The sequence below is a fragment of the Centroberyx gerrardi genome, chromosome 18 (genome assembly GCF_048128805.1).
Source record: "Centroberyx gerrardi isolate f3 chromosome 18, fCenGer3.hap1.cur.20231027, whole genome shotgun sequence".
NCBI lineage: Eukaryota > Metazoa > Chordata > Actinopteri > Beryciformes > Berycidae > Centroberyx > Centroberyx gerrardi.
Window position 1 is genome coordinate 7,162,960 of NC_136014.1, and position 21,159 is coordinate 7,184,118.

Below are 21,159 nucleotides of genomic sequence, written 5' to 3' on the forward strand. Positions count from 1 at the left end.
AGTTTATCAGAGCAGCTGACCTCTCTCCACGCAGTGCTACACTGATATTGATCCACACGCTCTCTCTCTCTCACACACACACATACGCACACCCACAAACACAGACAGTGTATTCCTGCAGTCTTACCATTGGGGATTGCGTTGAGCGTTGCCATGGTTGCATTGACAGCTTTGAGCAGGTCTTTGTTTTTGTCCCTGGCTGCTTTAACTCTGCCCTTCAACCCGGCCACACTGGCTGTGTTCTCTACACACACACAGACACACAAAAACGCACACACACGCACACACACAGATAACAGTGATGGTTTGAGTTGAAGCCAAGGCCGCCTACTAATAAAAACAATTCTCAAAAAAAGGTAGAGTGACAGCAATACAGAGAGCGAGAGAGAGAGAGAGAGAGAGAGATGAAGAGTGACAGTAACGATGGCAGAACTGTTGTGAGAGAAAAAAAAATACTCATGCTAATTATTATTGTAATCAATTCATTAACTACACAATTATTATTTATACCACAATTAGAAGCCCAATGATTTCTCTGTATTGTTTTGAAATGATTGCATTAAATGCAATACATTAAAACACTTAACTATTTTTACATATTATTTTTGTTATCTTTACATACATTATTATATAGTTTAGTTATTGTATAGTCTTGCAGTATGGAACTCTCACAGGAGAAAGACACACACCACACACACACACACACACACACAGTACCTTTGACATCATTTTGAAGTTGTTTAGCTTGGTTCAACAGTCTGTTACTCTTCTGGAGGGAACCTTTGGCTGCCTCCTTAACTGGGACCTCTGGACCTGAAGCCTACACACACACACACACACACACACACACACACACACACACACACACACACACACACGACAGAAGAAAAGATGTGACTCCACACACCCACTCTGAGACATTTCTCCAGAATAATCTGCATCTCATCACAGATATTGAACAATGTCTTCCAACACACAAAAAGAAAAAAGTGAATAAATGAAAATATAACAAGCCAAAACATTTCATAAAAGCATGGGTCGGCACAACGACACACACACACATACACACACACACAGCTGTACAGTAGGTGCAGTAATCTGCATACCTTTTTGTAAGATCAAAGCACAACTACTTTACATTGCCGACTACATTAAATGATATTCTAAGAAAGGTGTTCAGTTGACTTAAATACACCTCCAACCCTTGTTCCTTTCTTCTTTCTTTCTTTCTTGCTTTCTGTCTTTCTTTCTTTCTTTTCTCTTCCTCCATCCAACTCTCTTTTTACCCCTTTCTTATTTCTGCCCTTCACCTCTTCATGGCCAGAAGGAATGAAACCAGAGAGAGAGAGAGAGAAAAGAAAAACAGATGGCAAAAGAAAAGAAAAATGGGGGAGGGGGTCTCAGTGAAAAGAAGAAGAAAGAAAAATAAATAAATAAAACAGGGAAGGTAGAAAAGCATGAGAATGAACAGAAAAAATAGGAAAGGAACAGGAAAGGAAAGGAGACATAGGAAAGGAAAGGGGAAGGAAAGGAAAGGAAAGGAAAAGGAAAGGAGATGGAGGAAAAGGAAAGGAAAGGAAAGGAAATGAGAGGAAAGGAAAGGAAAGAAAAGGAGAGTGATGGAAAAAAAAGAAAAAAGAATGAAATGAGGAGAGGAACAGGGAGGGCAGAGGAGGAAGGAAGAGAAAAGGGAATAAATTAAGAAAAGAAGACGAGAGAGGAAGGAAAGAGGAGACTTCAGGTGTGTGTGGTCATGATAATGAACGAGAGAGAGAGAGAGAGAGGAGAAGAAAGGAAGGAAAGAGAGGGACAGAGGAGTGCTTTGATCTCTCAGCCATGACTAATAGAGAGTGAGAGCTTACATTACTGTTACCGCATGCAGGACACACACACACACACACACACACACACACACACACACACACACACACACTACCTCTTGTGCTGAAAGTACACCTTCATGACCGAGTATCTGTATCACAAGTATGCTCTCTCTCTCTCTCTCATACACACACACACACACACACACACACACACACAGGTATTCATACCCACACATCCTGTAGATACCTGAGTATAAGCATTCTAGCTATGCAGATACGGTCATAACAGTGTACTTAGCATACACAAGGTAAGTGTGTGTGTGTGTTCCTTTTCTTGTCTCTTCACTGTCACAACATGAGAAAAAATCAATAAAATCCTTGAGAAGAGTTAACTAATGACATCGTCAATAAGCACAGTCTCTACTGGGATTATGGAGACTTGGTTACTGCTGATGGTTCTCAGCTGTACATCATACCAGCACAGTTACACCAGTGATCACAGTAAACAGCGTCAAATATGATGTTATTAATAACATTATGTTGTTACATATAACATTTGGAAGGTATCTACTCTCAAAAGTTATTTTGCCAACCTTCATTTTTAAAGGGGATTGCTATCCTAGAGAGTGAGACTTTTTCCCAGTATTCCCAGCATATTTTAGCACTCTGAGATGTAAGGGTGAAAAACCGAAATTGCCAATTTGACACAGTTCCTAACTGGGAACCCTTTTTACCAGCCAGTTACATTTTGCTCCAGTCTCTACATAGATTTTGGACTTGAAATCAACCAATCAGGGTTAGAGAAGTAGAGCCAGCCAATTGGAGCAGTAACAGAACGAGCGACTGCTCTGACTGCCAAGACCCCAAAACGTTTAATATTACACATATTGTATTTCAGGTGTATTACCTCTGGCTTGTTCATAGTAGAAGGCAACAGTGTGATTTTGCTTTTGGGTCTAGTTCTTTTAAATTATTACATTATATAAATAATATTGCTGATCTTCTCCACCCTTCTCCACCCAGAGACTTACAGTCTAATTTTACTTACACCTTAAATACAATATTTGTAATATTAAATGTTAAACAAAATTTGTTACTCTCTCACTTGAAAGCGTGGTAGAGGTCAACCTCAAACTCAGATTTCAGCAGTGAGTGTTGCTCAGCACTCAGCATTTCACTCACAGCAGTGAGTGAAATCAGCAGGTTGAAAATGCCCACAGGAACAGCAGGCCTCAAACGCATCACAGATACAGGGAACATCAGCAACATCTCATCAGGACATTTCCACATCTATAAAGAATACTGGCCAACAAATTGACTATGGCTATTGATCCATTAACTTTTTCTCAGTGTAGGGTGGAGACTGATCACTTTGTCACATTATTTATTTCATTGATAATAAAGTTATACCATAAAGTTATACCAAATTCAAATATCAAATTTTCAGATACCTAGACAGGTCAGACTGTATTAGTGAACATTTACTGCTGCTTACAATACTGCAATACAGAATGCATTGGAAAAGATGGAAAAGGAGACTAACAGAGCCCAGGATGATTTTCTGGAGGTGAGGCACACATTGTTCTACTGAACTGATAACATGGCTGAAATAATGGAATACTTTATTAATCCCTGTAGCAAAATTTTCTTTTGTTTGCTGGTCAACCAAGGGGCTTAAACCCAGGTCATCTAGTTAAAACATGGTCTCTCTACTCCGTGCAGCACCCATGTAGAGATCAAAGACAGCCACCCAAATCGCCGAGCAGCTTCAGACTCCACATAAATGTAAGTGGATGTATGTGTGTGTGTGTGTGTGTGTGCGTATCCTCTCACCAGTGCCAGTGCCTCGGTAGCTCTCTGTTTGGCTGCCTTCGCCTCTTTCTCTGCTGCGTCGACATTCGCTTTTATGTTACTGTAGGCCTTGAAGGCAGCTGTCGCATTGAAGGAGAGATTCTTAGCTTCAGCCAAAATACTGAGAGGAGACGAGAGGAGAGGAGAGGAGAGGAGAGATCAAGAGGAGAGCGAGAAATCAAGAAGAGGGGTATGCGTTTTCAAATCATTTGTCATTTCGCTTTCATGCCTTTATACACATTTTGTTAAGCAGTTAAAAACGGAATCACTGGAAGTTTAAAAAAAAGTTGCAGAAGCCTCCATGACACAACATTTACTATCATACATCTTTGTTCTGAACTTGTTGGGGGTTAAGTACAGTTGGGGTTTAAGTGTGTTAAGGTGTGTGTGTCTACCCGTCGAGAATGCCAGCGGATTCGTTCAGCTGCTGGGCGTGTTTCTCGGCGTTGTGCACGTGATTGGCCAGGCTGCCGTCGCTTAGACCGTTGGTGAGGCGACTGACTTTAAAGTCCAGCTGGTCGTGGAGAGGACCCAACTCTCTCTCCATCTCCTCCAAGTCCTACAGGCAGAGAGAGGAGAGGAAATAGACGTTTCACTCACTTTACTGAGAGCTGTGATTTGACCTCAAATTGATTGATATATTCTATATTCTTTATATTCCATTCTATATTCTAAGGAACCAGAAAGTTTTAAGTCACTCTTTTACAAGCTTCTGGACATTTTCTAGTACCTCTCCTCCTTGTTGAAGCTGGGACTTGGCCTCAGGCAGAAGGACCAAGAATAGAATGAAGTTCTAAAGAGTTATAGGGAGGTCTTCGAAGTTTCTACCAGGTTGTCTCTGGTACTTCTACCTCCTTGTTCTGTAAGTTTCTACCTCTCTGGTACCTCTACCTCCTTGTTCTGTAAGTTTCTACCTCTCTGGTACCTCTACCTCCTTGTTCTGTAAGTTTCTACCAGGTTGTCTCTGGTACTTCTACCTCCTTGTTCTGTAAGTTTCTACCTCTCTGGTACCTCTACCTCCTTGTTCTGTAAGTTTCTACCTCTCTGGTACCTCTACCTCCTTGTTCTGTAAGTTTCTACCAGGTTGTCTCTGGTACTTCTACCTCCTTGTTCTGTAAGTTTCTACCTCTCTGGTACCTCTATCTCCTTGTTCTGTAAGTTTCTACCAGGTTGTCTCTGGTACCTCTATCTCCTTGTTGATGTTGTCAGAGAACTGGTTAGCTTCGGCCAGTAGACGTTCTCCTTCTCCAAGGACTTCCTGGGCTCCTTGTTTGACCCCGCTCACTGCAGAACGCTTCCTCTGTAAAACAACAATGCGGGGTCAGTAGCTATGTTTCCATCCGACTGTCAAGTGAATTTTGAGCAAGCTTTTCCATTAGCTGGGTTGAAGCGATTAAATAGGATTCCTGAATGAAGAACATCGAAAATGACACATCCGCAAGAAAACGGAAAGCACTTTTCAAGAACTGATTAATATTGGCCAAGTTGTTGTCAGATAATGTTATATTTCATGACGTCCCAAAATGAAAAAGACATGCATTAGACAATATTCCAGTGCTCAAACTAATGGGGTTAACAGTGCCACAATTGTTCTGGGAGGATGAGGTGGACAGATATTTTATAAACAACATTTCAGAATGTCTAAAGATGCTTTTCAACTGTTTTGCAATGAGATTTAACCATTTGTTGGGCCGGTCACGCCGATCCTATGTCAGTGAATCTCCATTCAGGCTTTCTAAATCAATACATCATAATACATAAATCCTTGGATGGAGACCAAGCAGTGTGACAGAGAAAGAGTGTGAGACTCTGTGTGTATGTGTGTGTAGCAGCGGTGGCGGTCAATTCACTCAAGTCAAATGTAAACTGAAACTTTTCCCATAAGAATGTCAGAGAAATCTTCTTTACAGACAGGTTATAAGAACCTTTTCATGGCAAAAAAGATTTCCAGGTTTCAAAAAAATAAAAACACACTTAGTGTTTTGATTAAATAGCAGAAAAGTCAATTGTGTGTATTCCACTGTTAACTGCATAATGCTTTCTCTGTAGAACAAAAAACCGCAGGGTCAGGGAGAAAGACAAAGACGGATATAAAGAAAGGACGAGATGGAGAGAGTGTATGTGTGTGTGCTCACTGCAGAACACTTCCTCTAGGACATGTATAATAATCTTTGCGATGAATGCTTGTTGTTTTGCTCAGTTAGGAATGTGTGCTGCCTCCGAGCTTCCCTTGATGATGAATCACACTCAAAAGGCTGAAAAGGGAAAATAAGAATAATTGGTGTCTGAGATGAATAGACGGTAAGATGCTCCACTCTTTGGGATTTAATGAAGCAGAGCAGAAAAGACTAAAGAGAGACCATTTTGGTTTTAGGAGGCTGGAGGCAAAAAGGTTGAATACCAGTGCTGGGATTCTTACTCAAAAAAAGTAATCCATTACTCATTACTTCAAACGTGTTGATGTTCAATTCAATAAAATCAAAGTAGTGTAAATTTTTCCACCCAGAGAAGTCAACTTTTCTTCCATTTGTCATCTGAGCTAGCTCAAGTGTGAGAGGATGACAACTAATTATAATGAAAACGAATATGGGGACAAGGGTGGGATGTAGTTTTATGGTAATTCGACTTCAATCTGATATTTAAAAACAAAAATAATGACTTATCTTTTGATTGGTAATGTGATAGTAATAATCTAACATTATGACTGAAATTGAAATGATAAATCAGTGAAATAGTAATTCATTTCACTACTTGCTACTGGGAAAAGAAATTACAATATTATCATCAAACTCTGATGACGAGTGCAGGAAAATATTTAGCACTCGGTGAGAGTGTGTATTTGTGCAAGTACGCACACGGTTTTATGGTGTGTGTGTGTGTGTGTGTGTGTGTGTGTGTGTGCGTGTGTGTCTCTACCTCCAGGGCGGTGAGGTTAGCCTGGTTTTGTGCGGCCAGTAACCCAGCCTCCCTCGTCTTTCCCTGGGCAGAGTGAACTAGATCCTGGGCCTCCTGGAGCTTCGCCTGGTGGTCCGACAGCTTCCCTGTTACCTGGGGAAGAGCATTATTTTACAATAGAATAGAATAGAATAGAATAGAACGTTATTTTAGCTGAATTTGTTGTATTACCTCTGCCTTCAGGTCCTCTGTGGCCTGATGGGGGTCGCCAAACAACCGCTTCACTTTCTGATACAACTCCTCTGCTAGACTGGAGGAAGGAGGAGAAAGGAGAGGAGGATATTTCTGATTACATTTTGGCCATTTAGCTTCTTGTTTCATTCAGTAGAATAAGTCAATATATGTGAATGTAGCAATCCCAGCTGCTTAGTGCAAGGGAACAAGTGAGAAGAGAAGAGAGGAGAAGAGAAGAGAAGAGAAGAGAACGGTAGACTAAAATCACCTTAAAAGGGGGGAAGGGGTAAATAGGAGAGGAGAGGAGAGGAGAGGAGAGGAGAGGAGAGGAGAGGAGGAGGAGAACAGTTATTGTAATGCTTGACAGAGCCTCTGCTAGTCTGAAGACAATAATCACTCTATAAGACTGAATGTTGAAATGTTGGAATGAAATTGCCGATTTTCTTCTATTGACCCCTGAGGCAAAGTTAGATTAAACTGTAGCAGTGTAAAACATTTCAAATATCATCAGACAAATGTGTGTGTGTGTTTGCGTGTGTGTTTGCGTGTGTGTGTGTGACGGGGTGGGTGGGTAGAGGAGCGTGTGTGTATGTTAATGTACACTGCAGCAGTGCATGCTGTATTAACAGCAGCAGACATTGGCAAAGAACTACGGACATGGGCTCTGTCGGTGTGTGTGTGTGTGTGTGTGTGTGTGTGTGTGTGTGTGTGTGTGGTGTTAAAGCGTTCATTTGGGTAACTGAAAGCAACAGATATTGAGAGCTGACAAAACAACTGCACTGAAAAAATAATAAAATCAAGCTCTGTTAAAGGGGCATTTCACCAATCATCCATTTCATTAATGTTATTCTTACCTGGAGTGTAGTTGATTCCCCCATCAAGATTTCCACTGCGGCCTTTAAGTTCTTTCCAAATTTGTTCATAACACTTTGCTTTGATTTGAATTCCCATAAAACCTCATCACTCTCCAAGTATTTAAAAGAGTTTAATAACCATATGTTTACCATAGCATCCCTTAATGAGGCTTATTTTTCACCTTCAGCCTTAATTAAGACAACAAGGATCTAGTGTCCTCCGGTTGACATCACTCGGAGGACTGTTTCCCACAGTTTTGGGGATATGCGCAAGGTAATGATTGGATTAGATGAAACCTTAATGATCCCCGTGGGGAACGGCGAAGAAGAAAATCGAATATAAATAAGAATAGAGCCAATGGGAGGGGGCATTAAGCATAACACAACCGGCTATATGAATGAACAGTGGAAATCACAGTATGCATGCAGGGTGTGCAGAATAACAGCAAGAGAGTATACTGAGGCAAAGAAAAAAAAGAATGAAGAAATAATATATAATATAAAATGTACAGTATGAAACTTCAAACTATATCAGCTTTGTTTATTTTGCTGAAATGCCCCTTTAACATTCGTTGATGCGTGTGTTTTTCTCCACTGCTCCAGCTGAATTCTCCCCTCAGGGTTTAGTCAAATAATCAACCGCAGACGGACAGACAAGTCATTCAGTGGCGGCGGCAATTCCTCTCTGCCTTTCTTTTCTCTCTCTCTCTCTCTCTCTCTCTCTGTCCATCTCTTGCTCGTTCTCTGCCTCGTTGAATTTCTTTCTCGCTGCCTTTTCTTTCTTTCTGTCCCTCTCTCTCTCTCGCTCTCCCTCCCCCCCACGGCGCTAGTTTTAATTAACTCATCGACCTCGTCAACATTTACTGCTGAAAGAGACAGACAGAGAGAGAGAGCGAGGGAGAGAGGGAGGGGAAAGAAAGGAAGGATGGAAAAAGATTACAAATTCCATCAAACGCCTTGAGAGCGAGCAAGAGACTTTGTTAAAACATTAGCAGAGAGTAATGGCTTTAGGATATGTAGCAATCAACTGTCTGTTCGGTGGAAGCTGTTTATTCCTAATGTCTTTGGTGTCAACAGAAACACAAAAGAAAGAGAAAAAGACAGAGAGAGAAAGAGAGAAAGACAGAGAGAAAGAGAGAGAGAAAGAAAGAAAGAAAGTCTGCGTCTTCAGTTTTCTCCGAATCAGTTTTTTTTCCACTATGTGAGGGAGAAAGATGCATGATGTGTGTGTGTATGTGTGTGTGTGTGTGCCTGCTTGTGTGTGTGCGTGCGTGTGTGTGCATACTCCATCTCCTCCTCTGCGATGCCCTTCTTCCCTCCCAGCTGTCGTTTTCTCATCTCGGCTAGCATGGTCTGGATCTCCTCCTTCATCTCCTTCAGGCTTTTCTCTGGAGCTCCATCTCTCCGAGAGAGAGTCTGGTTCAACTCGGCAGCCTTGGACTGCAGCTCTGGACACAGACAGTCAGACAGTCAGACAGACAGACAGACAGACAGACAGTCAGACAGTCAGACAGACAGACAGTCAGACAGTCAGACAGACAGACAGACAGACAGACAGACAGACAGTCAGACAGTCAGACAGTCAGACAGACAGACAGACAGACAGACAGACAGACAGTCAGACAGACAGACAGTCAGACAGTCAGACAGACAGTCAGACAGACAGACAGACAGACAGACAGTCAGACAGACAGACAGACAGACAGACAGTCAGACAGACAGTCAGACAGACAGACAGACAGACAGACAGACAGACAGACAGACAGTCAGACAGACAGACAGACAGTCAGACAGTCAGACAGACAGTCAGACAGACAGACAGACAGTCAGACAGACAGACAGACAGACAGACAGTCAGACAGACAGTCAGACAGTCAGACAGACAGACAGACAGACAGTCAGACAGACAGACAGTCAGACAGACAGACAGACAGACAGACAGACAGACAGACAGACAGTCAGACAGACAGACAGACAGACAGTCAGACAGACAGACAGACAGACAGTCAGACAGACAGACAGACAGTCAGACAGACAGCCAGACAGACAAACTGACAGTCAGACAGACAGACAGTCAGACAGAGACACACAGACAGGCAGACAGTCAGACAGACAGTCAGACAGTCAGTCAGACAGTCAGTCAGACAGACAGTCAGACAGACAGACAGACAGACAGTCAGACAGACAGTCAGACAGTCAGTCAGACAGACAGTCAGACAGACAGTCAGACAGTCAGTCAGACACACAGACAGTCAGACAGTCAGACAGACAGACAGACACACAGACAGTCAGACAGACAGTCAGACAGTCAGTCAGACAGACAGTCAGACAGTCAGACAGTCAGTCAGACAGTCAGACAGTCAGTCAGACAGTCAGTCAGACAGTCAGACAGTCAGACAGTCAGTCAGACAGTCAGTCAGACAGTCAGACAGTCAGACAGACAGACAGTCAGTCAGACAGTCAGACAGACATACAGACAGTCAGACAGTCAGACAGACATACAGACAGTCAGACAGACAGTCAGACAGCCAGACAGACACACAGACAGTCAGACAGACACACAGACAGTCAGACAGTCAGACAGACACACAGACAGTCAGACAGTCAGACAGACAGACAGACAGTCAGACACACAGACAGTCAGACAGTCAGACAGTCAGACAGACAGTCAGACAGTCAGACAGACAGTCAGACACACAGACAGACAGTCAGACAGTCACACAGTCAGACAGACAGTCTGACAGACACACAGACAGTCAGACAGTCAGACAGACAGTCAGACACACAGACAGACAGTCAGACAGTCACACAGCCACACAGTCAGACAGACACACAGACAGTCAGACAGTCTGACAGACACACAGACAGTCAGACAGTCAGACACACAGACAGACAGTCAGACAGTCAAACAGTCAAACAGTCAGACAGACAGTCAGACAGTCTGACAGACACACAGACAGTCAGACAGTCAGACACACAGACAGACAGTCAGACAGTCAAACAGTCAGACAGACACACAGACAGTCAGACAGACAGACAGCCAGACAGACACACAGACAGTCAGACAGACAGACAGACAGTCAGACAGACACACAGACAGTCAGACAGTCAGACAGACAGACACACAGACAGTCAGACAGTCAGACAGACAGACACACAGACAGTCAGACAGTCAGACAGACAGACACACAGACAGTCACAGACAGTCACAGTCAGACAGTCAGACAGTCAAACAGTTAGACAGACACACAGACAGTCAGACAGTCAGACAGGCAGACAGACAGACACACAGACAGACACACAGACAGTCAGACAGACAGACAGACAGACAGACAGACAGTCAGACAGTCAAACAGTTAGACAGACACACAGACAGTCAGACAGTCAGACAGGCAGACAGACAGACACACAGACAGTCACAGTCAGACAGTCAGACAGTCAGACAGTCAAACAGTCAGACACACAGACAGACACACAGACAGTCAGACAGACAGACAGACAGACAGACAGACAGTCAGACAGTCAAACAGCCAGACAGACAGACAGACTCACAGACAGTCAGGCAGACAGACAGACAGACAGACAGTCAGACAGTCAAACAGTCAGACAGACAGACAGACACACAGACAGTCAGACAGTCAGACAGACAGACAGTCAGACAGTCAGACAGACAGTCAGACACACAGACAGTCAGACACACAGACAGACAGACAGTCAAACAGACAGACAGTCAGACAGTCAGACAGACACACAGACAGTCAGACAGTCAGACACACAGACAGTCAGACAGACAGACAGTCAGACAGACAGACAGACAGACACACAGACAGTCAGACAGTCAGACACACAGACAGACAGTCAGACAGACAGTCAGACACACAGACAGTCAGACAGTCAAACAGTCAGACAGACAGTCAGACACACAGACAGTCAGACAGTCAAACAGTCAGACAGACAGTCAGACAGACAGACAGTCAGACACACAGACAGTCAGACAGTCAAACACACAGACAGTCAGACAGTCAAACAGTCAGACAGACAGTCAGACAGACAGACAGTCAGACACACAGACAGTCAGACAGTCAAACACACAGACAGTCAGACAGTCAAACAGTCAGACAGACAGTCAGACAGACAGTCAGACACACAGACAGTCAGACAGTCAAACACACAGACAGTCAGACAGTCAAACAGTCAGACAGACAGTCAGTCAGACACACAGACAGTCAGACAGTCAAACACACAGACAGTCAGACAGTCAAACAGTCAGACAGACAGACAGACAGTCAGACAGACAGACAGTCAGACAGTCAGACACACAGACAGTCAGACAGTCAGACAGTCAGACAGTCAAACAGTCAGACACACAGACAGTCAGACAGTCAGACAGACAGACAGACACACAGACAGTCAGACAGTCAGACACACAGACAGTCAGACAGACAGACAGTCAAACAGTCAGACAGACAGTCAGACAGTCAGACACACAGACAGTCAGACAGTCAGACAGACAGACAGACAGTCAGACAGTCAGACAGTCAGACAGTCAGACAGACAGACAGTCAGACAGACAGTCAGACAGTCAGACAGACAGACAGTCAGACAGTCAGACAGACAGACAGACAGTCAGACAGTCAGACAGACAGACAGTCAGACAGTCAAACAGTCAGACAGACAGACAGACAGACAGACAGACAGACAGACAGTCAAACAGTCAGACAGACAGACAGACAGTCAGACAGACAGACAGACACACAGACACACAGACAGTCAGACAGTCAGACACACAGACAGTCAGACAGTCAGACAGACACACAGACAGTCAGACAGACAGACAGACAGACACACAGACAGTCAGACAGACAGACAGACAGACAGACAGACAGACAGACACACAGACAGTCAGACAGACAGACAGACAGTCAGACAGTCAGACAGACAGACAGACAGACATACATACACATATACATAGATACACACATATACAGCACATAAGCATAGCCTTGATGGACATTCTGGCTGTACGCTACTGTCATGTCTCATCGCTTTATGGCTCAAAGAGAGAGAGAGAGAGAGAGAAAATCACACACTGTTTGATCTGCACTCATTTAGACACACACACACACACGCTGTCAGCCAGAAACACACACACACACACGCATGATCTGTTTTAACACCATTCAAAGCCAGTTATTTTGGCAGACTTCATGTTTGCCCTGCTTTTATCAAATTAAAGGCAGCGAAATCTCAAACCAATCAACGATGAAACTGCACTAAAATGCTGCAAGGCTCATTTGAATAATACTCGCACATACTGCTGGAACTTAATGAGGGGTGTGTGTGTGTGTGTGTGTGTGTGTGTGCTGTTTGGTTGTGTCTTTACATGTGTGTGGCGATGCTGCATTTCTCTCTCATTTTAAATGTAAACATGATATGATTAGAGCAAGTTGAAACTTAAATGATGTGTGTGTGTGTATATGTAAGTGTGTGTGTGTGTGTGTGGGTGTGTGCACGTGGGTGGGCGGGCCTGTGTGTGTTTGTGGCAATGCAGAATTTCCTCTCATTTGAAATGTAAACATGATGTGATTAAAGGAAGACAGAACTAAAACCATCATGCTAATGAACAGCTGTGTGTGTGTGTGTGTGTGTGTGTGTGTGTGTGTGTGAGCATTCTTATGTGTGTATGCATCTGTGTGAGTGTCTGTGAGTCTAAATATGTGTGTGTGTGTGTGTGTGTGTGTGTAAGTATGTGTGTGTCAAAGCCGTATAATTACATAGCGGGATTTAAAAGCCAATTAAACACTTAAAACGTGGATGGAATCATATTATGGTATCTGGTAAACACACACACACACACACACACACACACACACATACTGTGTGTGTACAGTATTTTCTTGCCTTATTATGAGAGTGTATTTGTGTGCGTGCATGTGTGCGTGTGTGCGTGTGTGTGTGTTTGTGATAGCCACTAATTAAGTCTCTAATTGCTACTCTCAATCATCCAGTGAGCCACAACTCTCTCTCTCTCTCTCTATTTCTCTTTCTCTCTCTCGCACACACACACACACACACACACACACACACACACACACACACACACACATAATCACACAGTGATTAGGCAGAGAGCCAGACAGCTAGGAGCAACAACAAGGAGGGGACAGTTTCATCACAGCCAGTCAGAATGTGTTGGTTTGGTAACTTGGTGACTTTCTTTTCATCCCAATACCAGTTGCCATACACATTTCACGCTGGTAATCAAAATAATTGTAATTATTTTAACTGGGCAGGTTTACAGAGAACACATTTGTTTTCACAGCATCGACCTGGAGGGAGAGTTACACTCATACACACATTTACACCTGGGAGCTGCCCGGTGCGACCAGTCCTCTACTGGTGGCCACCGAGCAGCTCCACTGGAGCGGTTGGAGGTTAAGTGGCAGTAAGTGAGGGAGCGGGGGGCGATATGTCATCGACTGCCCCCCCACCCACATTTTCCCTGACAGTCCTGGGACTTTCTGATCACAAGCCCACTTCTATAACACGTAAGCTGCTGTCTTCATTATCCCCACATTACAACCTGATGGTAGTAATTTCAGATAAAACTAGTTGTTGATGATAGGAATGACCAGTGTTGAGCTTGTTACTCATGACTTATTTCACAAGTAACATGTGATATTCACATAGTGTAAACAACTAGGCATCAGGCACTTCCGGGTTCTTTCTGATCGCTAATTTAAGTCTACACCACAGCCAAATGACTTGATGTCATTGTTCTTGTTCAATGTTCTTGCAATCATAGATTTGGATAATTCACAGTTTAAATGGGGTGATAACAAATTTGTTTGATTGGTAACTGTAATATTAATGAAACTGAAATGGAAATGGAATGAAACTGATCTGATGATAGAAATGGAAATGGAATGAAACTGATCTGATGATAGCGATGGAACGAGTGTGATGGTAGTGATTTCCACATCTGCATCTTTCAATGAAGACTCTACATCTTTGTTTATTCACTGTATTATTTTCAATATGTTCAGTGGGTGTGATTATTCACTTTATGATCTTCTGTACTCTCTTTTTCCTATCTACATCCTATTCTCTGCTGCTGTGACGACCACATTTCCCCACGCGGATGATTTAAGTTTCGTCTAATGTGATGTAATGTAATGACAGATGAAACCAGTGTGATGGCAGTTGGGTATACAGTAGAGAGATAGTTAGTGGAGGAGAGCTGGTGTTACTTTCTGTATACCTTTAGCTCCCAGCAGTGTGTCCCTGATGAACTGCTCCAGGTCTTCGGCTCGTTTATGAATCCTGTCAGCATCGTCTTCAACCTGCTCTCCATCAGCAGACACCTTAGTGGCCTACACACACACACACACACACACACACACACCATAAATGAATAAAGAAGTGTTGAATAAGTGAACGCATTATTGACTTTCCTCTACCTAAGGAAGGGAAAAGACAGAGGGTTGAATTCTTAGATGGACAAGAATGACAGAGGATGACAGCAATACACACACACACAATCAATATTATTGAGTGTGTGTGTACTATTGGTTCTTTCAGTCTATACTGCTGTTTATCCTCTGTCACTCTTGTTCACACGCGCACACACAAATACACACGCACACGCACAAACACACACACACACACACAAACACACACACACAGAGGACCAGGAAAATGAGAGATGGATGAATTCTTGACAGAAAAAACACAACCTCACACACTCAATTCAACACACAAACCCCCACACACAAACACACACAGGGAGAGAAAGGCTAGGTAGTTATTGTTAGGATTTGACAAGACCATGGTATATGATTTTATCTTGAAGTGTGTGTGTGTATGTGTGTGTGTGTGTGTGTGTGTGTGTGTGTGTGTGTGTGGGATTGTGGGTGATAGCATTGCTGTCAACAAAATGTCAAGCCCCCAATCCCTAAAAGGGTGTAGCTTGACATTGTGAGTGTGAGTGTTATTTTTCTCCACTTGGCACTTAAGACTTGTGGGGGAAAGTTTACACATGCTGCAGTGCAATCACAATGCCAGCACACTGGCTGCACTGGTTTCTATGCTGGTTCTCCTATACGGCTGCACAGATTTGCATGTTGCAGAACTGGTTAGACTGGTTTCTATGCTGGTTCTACTGTGTTTCAATGAAGATACAGAGCAGCATGTTGCAGTTAAACTGGTTTCTGTGCTGGTTCTACTGTGGAAGCACAGATCAGTATGTTATAGAACTGGTTACACTGGTTTGTATGCTGTTTCTTAGTATGTAAGTGTTGCCTTCATTCTAAAACTACCATCTCATGCGATGCTATGTATCTGGTCCATCTCAGTATATGAGGGAGAGAGAGAGAGAGAGAGAGAGAGAGAGAGAGAGAGAGAGAGACTGAGAGAGAGAAGGGCAATAACTGAGAAAGTAAGACAAAAAGAAAGAAAGACAAAAGCATGTGTACCCTGCTGTGTATCTGGTCCATCTCAGTATGTTCAAATCATACAGAGAGCGAGAAAGAGAGAGAGAGAGAGAGAGAGAGAGAGAGAGAGAGAGAGAGGAGAGAGAGAGACAGAGAGAGAGAAGGGCAATAACTGGGAAAGTAAGACAAAAAGAAAGAAAGACAAAAGCATGTGTACCCTGCTGTGTATCTGGTCCATCTCAGTATGTTCAAATCATACAGAGAGAGAGAAAGAGAGAGAGAGAGAGAGAGAGAGAGAGAGAGAGAGAGAGAGGGAGAGAGAGAGACAGAGAGAGAGAAGGGCAATAACTGAGAAAGTAAGACAAAAACAAAGGAAGACAAAAGCATGTGTACCCTGCTGTGGAGCTGGTCCATCTCGGTGACCAGTGATCCCAGGTTGGAGTCGGCCAGCTGCAGCAGCCTCTCCGGAGCTTTCTGGGGCGACAGCATGTGCTGCGGGAGAGAAAACATTCAGATGAAGGACTTACAGAGAGGCAACGTCTGACACATTTTAGCCCCGGGGCTAGACTTTTGAACCGGCTGGCTCTGTGCTGCAGCGCTGAAAGGACGAGGGCGAGCGAGGGAGGGCAGGAGGGAAGACAGGGAGGAGAGAATTGAAAGAAAAAAAGAGAGAAGTATCTGATAAAACTGAACAGAATTAAGTTAGAGTTAAGAGTTAAGAGGCTATGAAATGGAAGCAGCAGTGATGGGATATGATTTTTAACTTCATTTCATCACCATCCTTGTGTTGTCAAAGTGTTCAGTCATCATCCATAGAGTGTTTACAGGAAGAATGAAGAAAAAAGAATTAGTGTGTTTACCTTGAGTTCCTCGGTCATGTTCTCGAAGCGGTACAAGACCTTATAAGGAGGCGGGAGGGGCGTGGTCAGGGTGACGTCGGTGATGATGCGATAGAGGCGGTCCATGTCGCTGATCAGCAGGCCGGAGCAGTCGTCGTCACAGGCTGGACACACACACACACACACACACACACACACACACACACACACGGTGAGCACCAGCGAGTGTGTGATGAGAACAATTAAATTCATTTAGAGAGGTTTAAGAAACTTTTTGCTTGGTTCTGTGTGTGCGTGTATGTGTGTGTGTGTGTGTGTGTGTGTGTGTGTGTGTGTGTGTGTGTGTATGTGTGTCCATGGTCTCAAACAAAAAGGGCAACATCTCAACTCTTCTCTGCTGTTTGAGTTTGGAAAGACTGAGTGACAAATGGAGAAGGGAGAGAGAGAAATAAATAAAAAGAGAGTAAAAGAAATGGAGCGAGGGAGAACCAGAGAAAGAGAGAGGGTAAAAAGAGATAGGGGCGAAGAAAGGCTAAGTTATCTGTGTACACATATACATGTCAGTGTGTGTCAATGGAAAGTGAGCACTTGTCCATGTTGTGTGTGTGTGTGTGTGTGTGTGTGTGTTAAAACGGACCCAGCATCAGAAAAATCGAGGTGTTGGTGCATGAAATTCAGCACAGAGAGAATAACACCTATTATAAGTGTGTAGCACACACTGCAGGCTAAACACACACACACACATAAAGACACACAAACACAGACAAAGACCAACACAAGGAAACACACACACACACGCACACACACACACACACCGACACCAGGGAACACACTCAGACACACAGAAACACGCGCATGCATGCTTTTCTATACCTCTTATTTGTATGTGTGTGCGAGAGAAAGAGAGCGAGAGAGAGAGAGAGAGAGAGAGAGAGTGAGAGTGTGTGTATTTGTCTTCCACTCTAGCCTGAGGCTGATTTATTGCAGAAATTAAAATTTCTGACAAGGGAAATCAAAGATAAATTAAATAAAATAAAAACTGTTTCTACTCTATCAATCTCTGACAAGCGAGTACACACACATACACAGACACACACACAAGAATGCACACACACACGCAATCACATGCATACACACTTGCCTAAACACATGTGTAGCACGCACACACACGCACACACAAATGCACATTGTAAGTGGGAGTAAATAGCCGCTTGTCAAAGGCGAGGCTATTGTGAGTCAAGGCTAAGTTTGTGTTCACTATCCACTTCAGCACATTGGGATATTCTGTGTGTTGGAATATACAAAGGCTAAAGCAGATTATGGACAGAGAGCAGAGATTCTCTCAGTTTAGCTTCTGTCACACTGGCACAACATGGTGCTAGTTGAGTGATATCCGTCTCCCATTGGTTGCAGAAAGAGCGGGATGAGAGATGATTTGAGATGATTCGGCCTTGTTGCGCTTCCACTGAACAACCGCACTGTGCTTTCATGAAGTTCGCCCTCGCTGGGCTTTGGTGTGAAATTTTTGTATCCGCCCCGGAGTGCAGGATGAGTCATCAACAGAAATTATATAAAATTTCTAGAAATCAACAATTTTTTGGTCGGCAGAAAGGTAAAAATGTATGTATCTCAATAGTTTAAAAATTTGAACATCAAATTAGAAAAGTTGATGTTGATCCCCGCTAATGAATATTCGAACATTCAATTGTTGCAACAACCGTGCCTTATGTTATGAATTCTTTATTATGTGCAACTAAAAGAGGTGATAGTCATTGCTAAATCCCGTATATCCCCTTAAATATGCCCCCAAATGCCTTAAAGCTGAAACAGTCTAGGCGCAAAGAAGCTACAAGCCCCACGGAGGCCCAAAGTAAACCCCAGTGAAGCCTGAACTGGTGTTTGTGCAAAGGATTAGCGCTCATTACACCCTTCTTAAGCAGAATCACAGACAAGAGGCTAACTCTCCCTCGTGCTTAACACTGCAAATACACACGTACTGTACATGCATAAACACACCCATGCGTAAACACAAACACACACGAGTGCAAAAATACACACCTGTTTGTGTGTTCCTTAGAAACATTAAAGCTTTATCATCAGCTGTCTCTAGCAAATCAGCATGTGCATGAGAAGTTCCTATGTTAAATTACAGTGGTGATGCACTACTGCAGTTACTACATTCTGAATATTTATTTAATACAGGTATACAATACTAGTAAATAGATAAAATAAGAAATAAAGAACCAATGAAACATACTGTATATATGTATTATTTTATAGTATAGTTTGGATATTTAGAATCGGAAATTCTCTGGGTTTTGACAAGGGGAAGAGAAATCCACTTTCAGACACGATCCAGATACGAGACACAACTGGTTTCAGTGAGCAGATCTTTAATGTATCTTGGGTGCATCTCCACCTGGATTTGATGCCTTCTGAGTCCGATCAGCCAGGATGCATGTTAATTGTAGAAAGAATGAAGTTTTCTCCATGTGTCTCTATGAGTGGATTTTCACAGTATCTCAATATATTCTGATTAATGGTCTTAATATCACACTTTTGAATTTTGAGCATATGCTCTCATCTGAATGATTATATAACAATGCAGCCCACAACACCACCTATTGAAATTTGGATGATTTTCTGTGCAAATGAAGTTGCGGATGTGGGAGTCGCCTGCCTTTCTCTTGTTTTCTCCGTGAGACTCTCAAACTCTCGGTGTGGCAGAGCAGCGCCGCCGTCGCTCTTCACCCAGAGTCCAGAGTGAACGGCGGTGTGATCGCTCCACTCTGTATAAAGCATCAGGTCTTGTGATTATACTCTGGACGTGGCGGCGGGCTGGCGTGGTGTCAGAGTGCGCCGCGGCGCTCGCAGTGCCAATTTATGAACACACGCTTTGTGTCTGAACACATAAAGACCTGAGTGAGCAATTTCCTCCCGTCCCTGACAGGGGCAATTTCACATCAGCTCTCTGATGTCTTACAACCTCTCTGCTATATTCACACACACACACACACACACGCACACACTTTCCTCTAGACATGCTAATAGCACCGAATTGGTCCTGCCATCATGGTCATATTAAGTTTAAATTAGATCTAAATGACATTGAAATTATTTTCTAAATGACTCGAGTCTGACTTCTGCCACGAACCCCCGTCTCCCATGGCAACCGGGGAGCAGTGTTTTGACTGCTCATTTACAGTTCATTGCCAAAATAAAAAAAAAACCACAATACCAATAAATAAAAACCACAACATGAAGGGTCTTCACTGGGCGGTGGACCACCAGACAGAATAGAATAGAATAAGATAAATAGATAGATAGATAGATAGATCGATAGATCAATAGATAGATAGGGTGTCTGTAGGTTTCATCAAGCTAAATTTTAGACTTTCTAAGAGCTTTTTAAAGTACACATGGCACCATACTCTCCCCATTAAAAGTAAAGTTTATTTAACTAGCGCATATTAAAAACATAAAATTTTGACTATGGAGGCCTTCATCAGACCTTCATACAGTTACACCTTAGCCGAAACGTCATGTTTTTAATATGTTCAAGTTAAATAAACATTATTTTTAATGGGAAGCAAGTGGCACCCATCAACTTCTGGACTATTTGTGTGGTTGCACACCTCTGCAGACACCCTGGATGGAGAGAAAGCGAAAGAACGAAAGAAAGAAAAGGAGCAGACAAAACAAGAAGTCAGGTGTGTGTTAGTCTTACAGATGATGCCGGCCGGTCCACACACATGCCTCTCCATGCACTGGTCACACGACTTCCCCGACGCCCCGACCCTGCAACGGCACTGGCCCGTCACGGGGTCGCACGGTCCAGCCAACGCCCCCCAGGGGGAACACTTACACTCCTCACAGCGGCCGCCCGGCATCCGTGGGTTACCGTGGTAACCAGTGGCACACCTAGACAGGGGGATTGTGGGAAGGTGGAGGGAGTTAAATAGTTGGCTTGCAGTTGGAGGTTCTTGGGCTAAGTGAAGCACAAAGAAATATGGAAATGCCTTCCAAATGTTTCATATACTTCCTTTTATTTTTATAGACTTACTTTTATGTAACTGTTTGATTATGCCCACTTTTAATCTTGTGGTGTTTTTTTTTCTATGTGATTTTATTTATTTATTGATTTATTTTTCAAACCAATTTTCTTTATTTCTTGTTGTTGTTTTTACACAGAAAGACACAATCTACCCATGGTTATAACCATGGGTAGATT

General features: G+C 43.3%; 1 protein-coding gene across 1 annotated transcript in view; it reads right to left on the reverse strand.

Moving 5' to 3' along the window:
• Nucleotides 1–21,159, reverse strand: part of lama2 (laminin, alpha 2) — a 168,922-nt gene that overhangs the window by 36,667 nt on the left and 111,096 nt on the right. The window contains exons 36-47 of the mRNA XM_078290077.1: nucleotides 20,656–20,849; nucleotides 16,950–17,092; nucleotides 16,483–16,581; nucleotides 14,919–15,030; nucleotides 8,943–9,105; nucleotides 6,801–6,879; nucleotides 6,591–6,722; nucleotides 4,858–4,974; nucleotides 4,070–4,233; nucleotides 3,657–3,795; nucleotides 718–820; nucleotides 128–244 (exon numbers count right to left, since the gene is read on the reverse strand). Coding sequence (XP_078146203.1) covers nucleotides 128–244; nucleotides 718–820; nucleotides 3,657–3,795; nucleotides 4,070–4,233; nucleotides 4,858–4,974; nucleotides 6,591–6,722; nucleotides 6,801–6,879; nucleotides 8,943–9,105; nucleotides 14,919–15,030; nucleotides 16,483–16,581; nucleotides 16,950–17,092; nucleotides 20,656–20,849 — 1,562 coding nt within the window. The remainder of the gene's footprint in view (nucleotides 1–127; nucleotides 245–717; nucleotides 821–3,656; nucleotides 3,796–4,069; nucleotides 4,234–4,857; nucleotides 4,975–6,590; nucleotides 6,723–6,800; nucleotides 6,880–8,942; nucleotides 9,106–14,918; nucleotides 15,031–16,482; nucleotides 16,582–16,949; nucleotides 17,093–20,655; nucleotides 20,850–21,159) is intronic.